The 10507-nt window shown below is 35.3% G+C and overlaps 1 protein-coding gene across 2 annotated transcripts; it reads right to left on the bottom strand.

Annotated features, from left to right (window-relative positions):
* Positions 1–209: 209 nt before the first annotated feature.
* Positions 210–3853, bottom strand: LOC120124372. Of its 2 annotated transcripts, none has more exons than XM_039143073.1 (6): positions 3691–3853; positions 2827–2880; positions 2626–2698; positions 2423–2463; positions 575–634; positions 210–468 (listed from the first exon to the last, which is right to left on the bottom strand). In XM_039143073.1, the coding sequence occupies exons 1-6, from the start codon at positions 3754–3756 to the stop codon at positions 418–420; spliced, it is 345 nt and encodes a 114-aa protein (XP_038999004.1). In that variant the 5' UTR covers positions 3757–3853; the 3' UTR covers positions 210–417. The 2 variants fall into 2 exon arrangements, with proteins under 2 accessions (XP_038999004.1, XP_038999005.1); XM_039143074.1 differs by having other exon boundaries at positions 235–468; positions 2830–2880.
* Positions 3854–10507: the final 6654 nt, after the last annotated feature.

Here is a 10507-nt window from a genome sequence, read left to right as displayed (position 1 = left end):
ATGCCGTCTTAAGTTATTCATTGGAATTTCCATATGAACACAATTGAAAGCTCTATAGTAGCACAAGCTCTTAATAATAAAAGCATGATGAATAAGCTTACATGGCATAAATGCCTCAAATTTAACGAGTTACTAAAAAATTATGGGCAAATGCCTATAGCTCTTCATCGTTTTGTATGAGTATAGGCAACCGAGTTTGAAATCAAAAGTCTATACTTAAACTTGCTTAATCTTTTTAAAATAGGTTACATTGAGAATGGCTGTAAAATAGGATGAAACTCATTTAACAACGCACAACAAGAATGGTTTTGATGACAAGCTTCCGCCGAAACATACTTCAACCTCATAAATAAGATTAAGAGAGAAAATACCCTAACAATATAGAACATGTAATAGCCATGGAGCTTTTCAACAGTTTCATGAGTTGAGGATCTTCTGAGCAGCTTCAAAACTCAGCCCTTCATACACCTGCAAATGATTAAAGTTTTGAGATATTGTCCAATCAAATATCGGAATTGGAAACTAATGCTAAAGATATTAAATGTTTATGTTGGGATAACTAAAATAGATGTACAAGTTTCTTGTGAACGTGTTGAAAAGCCTTGCAAAATTTTTCTGCCTCTGCTGCACCAACCTAGGGCAGTTAACAAGTAGCAATTAACCTATGTCAGTCAACATGTTTAAATGCTTCCAAACACGGATTGTCATTAAGCATAGGAACTGTATCTCAGTCACACAAAAAACTTATGATGACAACAGTAATTTACAATCAACAGCTCAACAAAGATATTCCATAAGATCCTCAAAACCTAAAGAACATGTGATAACATTTGGAAATACAGGCAAGAGTCGTTTAAGCTGCAAAGGGGGTTTATGGTTGATATGGCATGGAATTGCAACTCAAATAACTGTTGGCTAATACAAAGAGAAGCTTTGATTCAAATTTCCTTTTTCCCCTGTTAATTTCTATCCGAGAAAGACATTGCATAACACCAGCAGCTGTGGGAAGGACTTTCATTCGTATCACTCCAGGTTCGATCTATATGACGTCCAGGCACTACATATGTACACCTCTTCTGTAGAGGCAGGTAGTAACCTAAACTTTAAGAGTCTGTAAGGGCGAGGCCCTATCTCTCTAGCAACAGGTGGCACTATCATGCATCAATGGTTATTCTAAAAGAGAGAATTATTCCCAAAAAGAGCACATAGAGCTCAAAAACCTAATTACCACTATGCATTTTGAACAGTAGGACAATAAGATTCTCTAATATCAAACGTTCACTATAGTAAACAATATAAAGCATCAAAGTCGATGAAATTAGTCATAAGATCTAAATGATTTTTTGCTAACCACAGGGTCTAAATATAGCGCTTGAAATTTTCTTTATCCTCTTTGAAAGAGAATGATTCCACAGGGTCTAAACAATAGCTGACATGCTGGAGCTCTTGGTGTGAGCCATTAGCCATCTAGGACAATATATGCTTGTCACCGTTGCTTATCCTTAAAGCACATAATAAAAAACTTTACAAGTACTATGGATTCACTCTTTATCATCACAAAAAAGATTCATGTTTCCACGAAACAAAAAAGGTACAAAATTTCCATGACAATAGTGGATAGCTGGATCTCTCAACACATTGCCACTCAAGTCAATGAAAGGCGCTTTGCACCCTCAGACCTCAGTTATTATAGCTCATAGCCAACCCTAAATTTTAAAATGCAAAAGTATACAATATTTATCATCACAAAGTGGTTTGAGAATTGTCAATTGTAACTAATAGGAAAGATCTACAGCCATGACATGATATTAAAAAGGCTGAAAGAGAAAATTATATGCTGTAAGAATAATGGTTTAAAGAATGTCAAGGCCCCTCAAGAATCAAGTATTGGAGCTTTAGAAGCAATCTCACTAAAATGGCTTATTGCGATTTCACAAACTTCTTTGAAGTTTCAAGAACTAAAAATCGAATGATCATGGAAATTAAAGGATTTAGGAAGAATTCAGGGAGCTATGCATGGGAATCAGAGACCACGGAAGGATCATTAAGTCCAGATAAAATCAAATGGAAGGAAACACCTACTTATTTTAGTTGCATGTTGGTAAAGGGTGATGCAATTCGTCTTACTTTTTGTATCTTAACAAAAAAACCCTGTTAATACTAATTTTACTTCGTATTAATTTTGTTAAGTACAAAAGGTGCGAGGTTTGTTTCCAGTGGAAGAAAATAAAAATGATTCTAAAAGTACCTTGCCTCATCAGATCCACAGTAAATCATTCAAGTTACCACTTACCAGCTTATTTTCATTTATTTATATTCCGGTACTAAGTGATTTCATCAGCATCACAGAAACTTCTACGTCATAAACAATTTAGACACTGAACATTTTATTTAACTTGGAGTCGTTATGCTTTAGGCATACCTTCTTCTCAGCTGTCAACTTTAGCTTCTGCCAGAATTTACCTGTCAAATAATAATAATAATAATAATAATAATAATAATAATAAGTGATCCATTATTTCCCTAAACTGTGACATACAAATCGATCGATCAATGACAGATCAAAACTCTTATCCATACAGTTTCACAGAGACGCTTTATTCTAAAGTCTGTGTAACAACTTACCATGCGGATCAGTTCCTTGATTCTCCGTTTCCTTTCTTTCACCATCATGCCATGCATCTTGCCAGTCCTTAATCTGTTTAGCAAACAAAAAACATGACAAACTAGCATGTTACATATACAATTCAATGGGAAATTACAAACATTGATCAACCATAGAAGATGGAGGAAGGGGATCAATCAGTTTTCGACTTTCGTAAATACCACCTCATTTGATGCTGAACAAGAAGCTGCTTGTCTTGATGAAGCTGACTCAGCCTGAAATTTTTAGAGATGGTTGCAAACAAGAACGATATTAGAAACTTCGTATCAGAATGAATGCAGTCATTAGCGTCAACATTATTGCATGAATTAACCGTTCATAATTATCAAAACCAGATACTAGATCCTTAAACAAGAAAACCGCCAAAAGTGAATCATTTTGCCCATGCAAAAAACCAAGCATCAATATCAGAACTTTTCCTATTCAGTAGTAAGGCCATTAACATTTTAAAAAGGTTAAAAAAAGCATCAGTTTACCAACTTTGAAGAATGACATTAGCTCTATGGCTTTGCTTGGTTTGAAGGATGGAAAAATAATTAATCAAATGATTAAGATTCACAACCACAATATTACTTAGTAGCTTAACCATTAGATTTAACCAAATTTCCCATCTTCAATCCTCCATACCAAGCAGCACCTAAAATCATAAGTCCCGCAAAAAACCCATAAGCATCTATTACAATACTCTCAGAAGTATGAACAAACAGAATGAAAAAAATAGATTTACAATAAGCCCAATACAGATGATGAAAGCAAAACAAAGAAAAAGTCGCAATCAACAAAAATCATCGATTTAAACATACAAAAGGTTAAAATTATTATAGCAATGAAACAAAGCGAGGGTCTTTCCGAACGTTTTACAACGAGAAACTAAACAAATTCACAATCCTTAAGCTTATTATCATGTCCCGAGGTAAAGGGGAAAAAAGACAAATTGAAGCAAAATAACGATGTCAGAGCCATAGATTAACTAACAACAAAGGATATTATAGAGTAAAATTGAAAAGAGGGGTTTTGTTATTTACATGATAATCACGAGATCGAACAACAGGGAAGAGATCGAGAAGTCGCCGAAATTCTTGTTCATCCATGTCTTCCAGCTGTTTGAGAAAAATCCTTGAGCCTTTGTGTCTCGTTTTGACTCGAAGGTAATTTACAACTACGATTCTTGCTCTTTTGTGACCGAGTTGTCCCGTCCCGGGAATAATAATAAGAGGAGACAAGTTTTAAACACTTTCTCCTTAAAAAAAAAAAAAAAGATTAATTATAGTAATTTTTACGAAGAGGTGATTAATTTTTTTTTGAATGATCTTGGTATATGATGATTAAGCACTTAATAACGTTAATTTTTTCTGTTAGGTGACACGTGTCAAGATTAGGTAATTTTAAAATTTTATTTAAAAATTAAAGAATTAAAATTATATATTTTTAAAATAAAACACAAAAAATTTAAAATAACCTCAAAACTTTGAAAACATTCATTTCAACCTCTACACCCACGTCGGCTATCGGTCTTTACCGTCGATGAAGCTCCACCAACCTCACCTCTCCCGTCGACCAAAATTCCTATGAAATCGTGACCGATCGACAACATATCGATATTTTATACTCCGCGATCTCTCACGATTCAACGGGAAATCGACGACAACTACAACGATGTATGACTAGGAGGATGGTAGGGATTACATCAGCGGCGGTGGGCGTGGTCGGAAAAAGCGATGACGTCAGGTTAGGTTGAAGGATTTTTAGGGATTTTTGTAATTTAAGAGAAATTAGGGTTTTCTTTAAAAATCTAGTAATATTTTTAATATTTAAAAAAATATTAGATTGTGACACGTGTTACTTAACAATGAAATTAACATCATTGATATGTCGGACACGTAAAGTGACAACAATTATAAAGTTAAGCATCAAAATCATTCTAAAAATAGTTTAAGCACCTATTCTTGAAAACACTATAATTTAGGTACTTATTATATTTAAGCCTTTAAAAAAACATAATAAATGTTAAAAATATTTAATTTTAATGATTAAAATAAGAGTACTTTTAAAGATGAACTATTAAATTTAAAGTTTTTATATTTAAAGAGTAAAATCGGAATGATAATATAGTTGAATATTGAATGATATAATTCATTCAAATTTCAATATATATAGTAGTTTCAAATTCTTTTTAAGTAATTCATTCATTTTTAAAAGTAATTCCCTAGGCCCGACTTGGACGCTACGACTTAATCTCAGCAATCACGACAACGTTTTATTAAACATAAATCAAGAAAAATCGCATATCTTAACATGCATCGTCGTTAAAATCGTTCAAAATCCAAGAGTTCATAATACTTAAACATACCACGAGTTATAAATCTAAAACCAATAAATTAATTTAGTATACCAAATCCCATAAAAAGAAATATATACAAATATATTTATAAATTCAATAGAAAACAAATAATAAAAAGTCCAAAAAGAAAACATATATACAATGTCTGAAAAAATGGCAACTAATGATCCTCCAAGTACCGGTTGTACAACTTAAAAGTCTGAGTAATATGAAAAAGCAAACTAGAAAATAAGCTACGAAGCCTAATGTGTCCTCTAAAGTAAAGTAGATATCCAAGTATTTGCAAATTAATATAAATACAATGTAACATTAAATCCGAATTAAATCAACAGAATGCAACACCAATAGCACACTACTTTACCTTTCGCCACAGATAACAAAATGAGGACTTTCCATTCGAAGAGGATCCCAGACAGAAGCAGAAATCAGAATGATGATATAATCCCAAACATATGTCAGAATGGGAAATTTATCCCATGCATATGTGAGAATGGGGAATTTATCCCATGCAGATGTTAGAAATGCATCAATGAGCAAATCATGAATGATGCAACATTATTCAGAAATACGAATGACACATATAAGTGCAACCAAATTACAAACATATCTTAACCATAGTATTAAACATGCCAAACTAACATATTAGAGTATCTAAAAAGTAAGCAATACACACCTAAAGTCGCTAACCGATATTGTCTAAGCCTTGTGCTTCCCACGATTAGTAGTACTAGGTCATGCGGATCAAGAAACTAAAGCGATACTCTTTCATAAATATAGATTCTAATCCACTAAACAGAATTATACTATAAAATCACTAATTTAATACTTACACGTATCACGATGAGTGACCAAAATCAAACTGAGAAGGACGAGATTGATCAGGGTCTGCAAGAGAACGATCAGGAGACACAAGGGTACTTTTAGAAAATTAGACCCAAGAGTGAATTCAAAACCTTACAATTTACTTAACATAATTAAGACTTAACACAAAAAATGACATAAAATAGGGCTTTCGGGTCAGAATTTGGAAAATGAATTATGAAAACAGACTCATGACATCAAAAAACATAAAGATATGAATCTTCAGAAAAAGTCAACATGTCAAAGTCAACGAAAAAGTTAACAGTTAACGATCAACAATCAACATGTCGGGTTGGTCAATGGATCGAGTCGATCAAACTTGGTTCAGTCAATCTGGTTTAGGGCTAATTTGTGCAGATCGATCCAGCTTAACCAATTCAATAGACTCGAACCGTCATAACACACCCACAAGAGTACGGCGACACGTGGGGAGCACGTGAGACACAATCCAATGACGTTTTGCACCAAAATTTCCCAAAAAATAATTTAATGCACAAGAAACAACTTATTGAGGTCGGTTTGAAGAAAATAACATTGAAAATTGAGTTTTTAATGAAAATTGAAACTTCATCTCCTTCGATAAGGTTAACGCCGATGACGATGGACACACCGAGACCATCAGACAAATGATGACAACGAGATGAACAATAGGGTATCGGAGGTGTAATAGACAACAAATCTGACAAAAACTGAAATGAAAAAAATGACACCAAATATTATTTAAAACAGAGAAAGAACACGATTAGGGTTTTTTTGTAGAAATAGGGGAAAATGAGGAAAGAAAGAGATTTTGGGTTTTAAACCCAACTATGGGTAAATTATGCCCTAAGTCCCTAAACTTTTAAAAGTTAACGCCTAAGCACTAATACTTAAAAAAAATTCAATTTAGCCCCCCAAAACTAGGATGTGACATCTCTCCCCTCAAGAAAATTTCAGCCTTGAAATTTTACCTAACGGAAGTAGATGCCAAAATTGTTCTTTCATAGATTCCCAACTCTCCCAAGTGGCCTTTTAAGGACTATGGTTACTCCATGTAACCTTAACCATCGGTATGCATCGACTTATCAGAACTCGATCTTCACAAGCAAGAATCTAAATAGGTTCCTCCTCATAACTCAAATCAGGTCTCAACTCAATATCCTCAGAATGGTAACGCCTCAACATAGAGACATGAAAGAAATTATGAATGTGTTTAAGCTCAGGTGTTAACTCAAGCTGATAAGAAACATGACCAACTCGACGTATAATCTGATAAGGTTTAATAAACCTTGGACTAAACTTTCTCTTATAGCCAAACCTGAGAACCTTCTTCCAAGGAGATACTTTTAGAAAAACTCAGTCACCTACACTGAACTCAATATCTTACCTCTTCAGATCAGTATAAGACTTTTGCCTATCAAAAGTAGTCTTAAGTCTGTCTCAGATCAATCTAATTATACTCTCAGTCTCCTGAACAAGATCAGATCTTGCAACTTTCCTCTTTGATAACTCAGTCTAACACAATAGAGTACGACACCTATGACTATACAAAACCTCATACGGTGCCATCTGAATACTAGTCTAATAACTGTTGTTGTAGGCAAACTCTGCTACTGAATACTAGTTTGATAACTGTTATTGTAGGTAAACTCAACTAATGGTAAGTGAACATCCCAATTGCCCTATAAATCTATAAAGCACCCTCTCAACATATCCTCTAGAATCTGAATAACCCACTCAGACTGACCATTAGACTGTGGGTGATAAGTTGTATTGAAACTCAATCGAGTACCAAGAGCCTCATAACAATCCTTTCAGAATCGCGACTTAAACCTCAGATCTCGGTCAAAAATAATAAATAAGGGAACCTCATAAAGACGAACAATATCATAAATATATAACTGAGCCAATCTATCCAAAGTGGAATCAATCTGAATTGGAATGAAGTGAGCATACTTGGTGAGACGGTTAAGTATAACTCATACTGAATCCTTTTTGGATTGCGTCAAAGGCAACCCACTGAAAAAATCCATAGTTACTCGTTCCCATTTCCACTTGAAAATATGAATGTGTTGAAGTAATCTAGATAGAAACTGATGCTCAGCCTTTACCTGTTGACAATCAGACATTTAGCCATGTACTCAGTGACATCTCTGTTCAAACCAGACCATTAGAATCTCTCTGAGATAATGATACATCTTAACACCACCATGATGTATATAATAGGGACTATTATGAGCCTCCCTCAAAATAACACTTAGCAACTTAGGATCATTCAGAACACAATAGTAACCATGGAAACACAATACACCATCCTCATCGAATGTATATTTAGAATCATAACCTTGCTCAGCCTACTTTGCAAATAGAAACAAAGATGCATCAAGAGACTGTTTTACCTTAATCTCATCTGCAAAAGTAGGCTTAATTTGGATTTTCACTAACAAGGTGCCATAATCATATAAACTTATACTTGCGAACATCGCCCTCAGATCAGCAGTTTCCCTACGACTCAAGGCATCAACAACTACATTAGCCTTCCCAGGATGGTACGTGATCTCAAAATCATCATTTTTTCAGAAATTCTAATTGATGACATTGTCTCAAATTCAGATCCCTCTGGGTCAATGATAACTCCGTAAAAGGCCACATTTTGGGGCCTTTTAACTTAGGTTATTGAAAGTTTAAAGGCTCATTTAGGACCATGTAGATGCATTTAGAAACATTTAGTTGCATGTGGTGGATTTCAGTTTGCCGTGGCATTTTATTATTACAGCGGTGCTACTTTATGGGAAAGGTACTTGTCTGATGATGTGCAGGTATTGAGAGCAAGGAGAAGAGGAAAGAAAATGACGTGCCATAAGGAGATTGCTGAGCAAAATGAATTTGCTGAGGTCAACCGGCATTTTGAAAGTGCTGTAAGTGCGGGACGATATTTTTGAAACCAGCTATATCCAGCTGTCCGAGAGCTCTGCCTGAGAAATCCACCTCGAAGATACGCCTGGAGGGATCAGCGCTGCAACCGCCAGTTCTGCTGATGATGCCACCTGACCCTGCAGATCCTGGCTGTCATTGGGCGTCTGCCACGGGATTATGTCGGTTATTCAGCCAACTACCCAGGCTGTATCATCACCTATCTTGCCCGATTCCCAAGCAAAGTTAACCATGGTTTAGGAACGTAAACTCATAGTTCAAGGGTTAATTTTCCCCTATAAATAGAGGATGAAGCCATATTGTTATAGACTTTGGTTCCACCTAGATTTGAGCTTAAAAGGTTAGAGTGAGAATGTCTCACCTCTCTCAGTCAATCCGTATTGCCGTGTTATTTCTCCTTGACTCGCAGAAGGGAGTGGCGTTCTAAGCGTTCGAGAGGAGCCAGTCCGTTGGGAGCAGTTCTTGGTGGCCGAGAGGAGCATTGGGCAGTGCACGTCAAAGGCTTTCTCTCCTCCCCTTAGTTATTTGCTTTCATATTTTGTTGTCGGGTTGTAAGGAATGAATGGAACTTATCTTGACTTGTTTATTTCGAATCCCACCATGAACTAATCCTATTTGGTGGGAGTTCGCTTGGATGTCTAAGTTTTATTTTCAATGAATGGTTGCTTTATTATGTTTTAATCTTTTTTGTTTATGAAACTTAATACTTTGAGGTTGTAGAGCTACAAGAGTAGTCTTTCTTTAGAAGGTGTTTAGGGTTTGAGAGAATTCCTAGGTAAAATATCTTTAGTCTTCGAGAGAAGCTAGGGAGGAACTATATAAACAAAGGGGTTTTAGAAAGTAACTAGGCCTAATCCATCTTAGAGATAAGAATAAGATTTCATTCGACTAAAAGGAGTAGAGCATAACCGATAGGTTAGATGTTAATGCTGCCACAAAAAGGTATTGCCGAGACATATCCTATTATCTGAACCAATAGGATCACTGCAGGAGTTTACGCCAATCGGATTTGCCAGGGCATCTTTAATCTGTCGAGTCCCCTACTAGAGATAGTTTAGGGAATTTTAGTAGACTCTGTCGGGCAGGTTAAGCATAGAGGAAATACCATTCATAGAAATAGACTTAGGTTTTCCTAGTGACTCCCATCGCTCATTCACATTGCTGCTTGTCTTGTGAGGAAGCTAAAGTCCTATATATATTAAATCCAATATTTGCATTTTATTTTGCCTTGACATTTTCACCTGCTTGCATGTTTTACAATTCAATTTGCCACGACATATCCACCTACTACCATACTACCATCATTCCATTTCCAAAACATCCATCTCATTTTGCCACATCATGATCATTTGTACATACCATCACTAACTTTACTTAGGTGACAAAGTAAAGTGCCTTGACAAACCTATTTGATTTCCCCAATTCCCTGTGGTGACGAAACTCTACTTCTCACTTTATTACTTGTTCGATTGTGTATACTTGCACACATATCCGCACCCATATTTAGCACTCACAAAGAGCGGATAAATTTTTGGCGCCGTTGCCGGGGAACTTGGCAACTGGAAGTTAAATTGATTTGTCATAGCATTTTTATTTTACTTGTTCATATTTTCTTTTTAGTTAGCTTTATATTTTTTTACTTTCCTTAATTTTTCTTCATTTATTTTCCTAGGTACATGACCCGAAGTAATCCTGAAGAGCCATTAGAACTTATTGATCCTGAAATC

This window comes from Hibiscus syriacus, unplaced genomic scaffold (assembly GCF_006381635.1).
Source record: "Hibiscus syriacus cultivar Baekdansim isolate YM2019G1 unplaced genomic scaffold, ASM638163v2 tig00110418_pilon, whole genome shotgun sequence".
NCBI classification, from domain to species: Eukaryota; Viridiplantae; Streptophyta; class Magnoliopsida; order Malvales; family Malvaceae; genus Hibiscus; species Hibiscus syriacus.
This window is presented reverse-complemented; position numbering and strand designations above follow the sequence as displayed.

Coding starts and splice junctions, on each gene's coding strand:
- LOC120124372 (XM_039143073.1), bottom strand. CDS start 3,756: ATGGATGAACAAGAATTTCGGCGACTTCTCGATCTCTTCCCTGTTGTT. Junction 2,699..2,826: donor GTTCAGCATCAAATGAGGTG/GTATTTACGAAA, acceptor TTTGCTAAACAG/ATTAAGGACTGGCAAGATGC. Junction 2,464..2,625: donor TCAAGGAACTGATCCGCATG/GTAAGTTGTTAC, acceptor ATTATTTGACAG/GTAAATTCTGGCAGAAGCTA.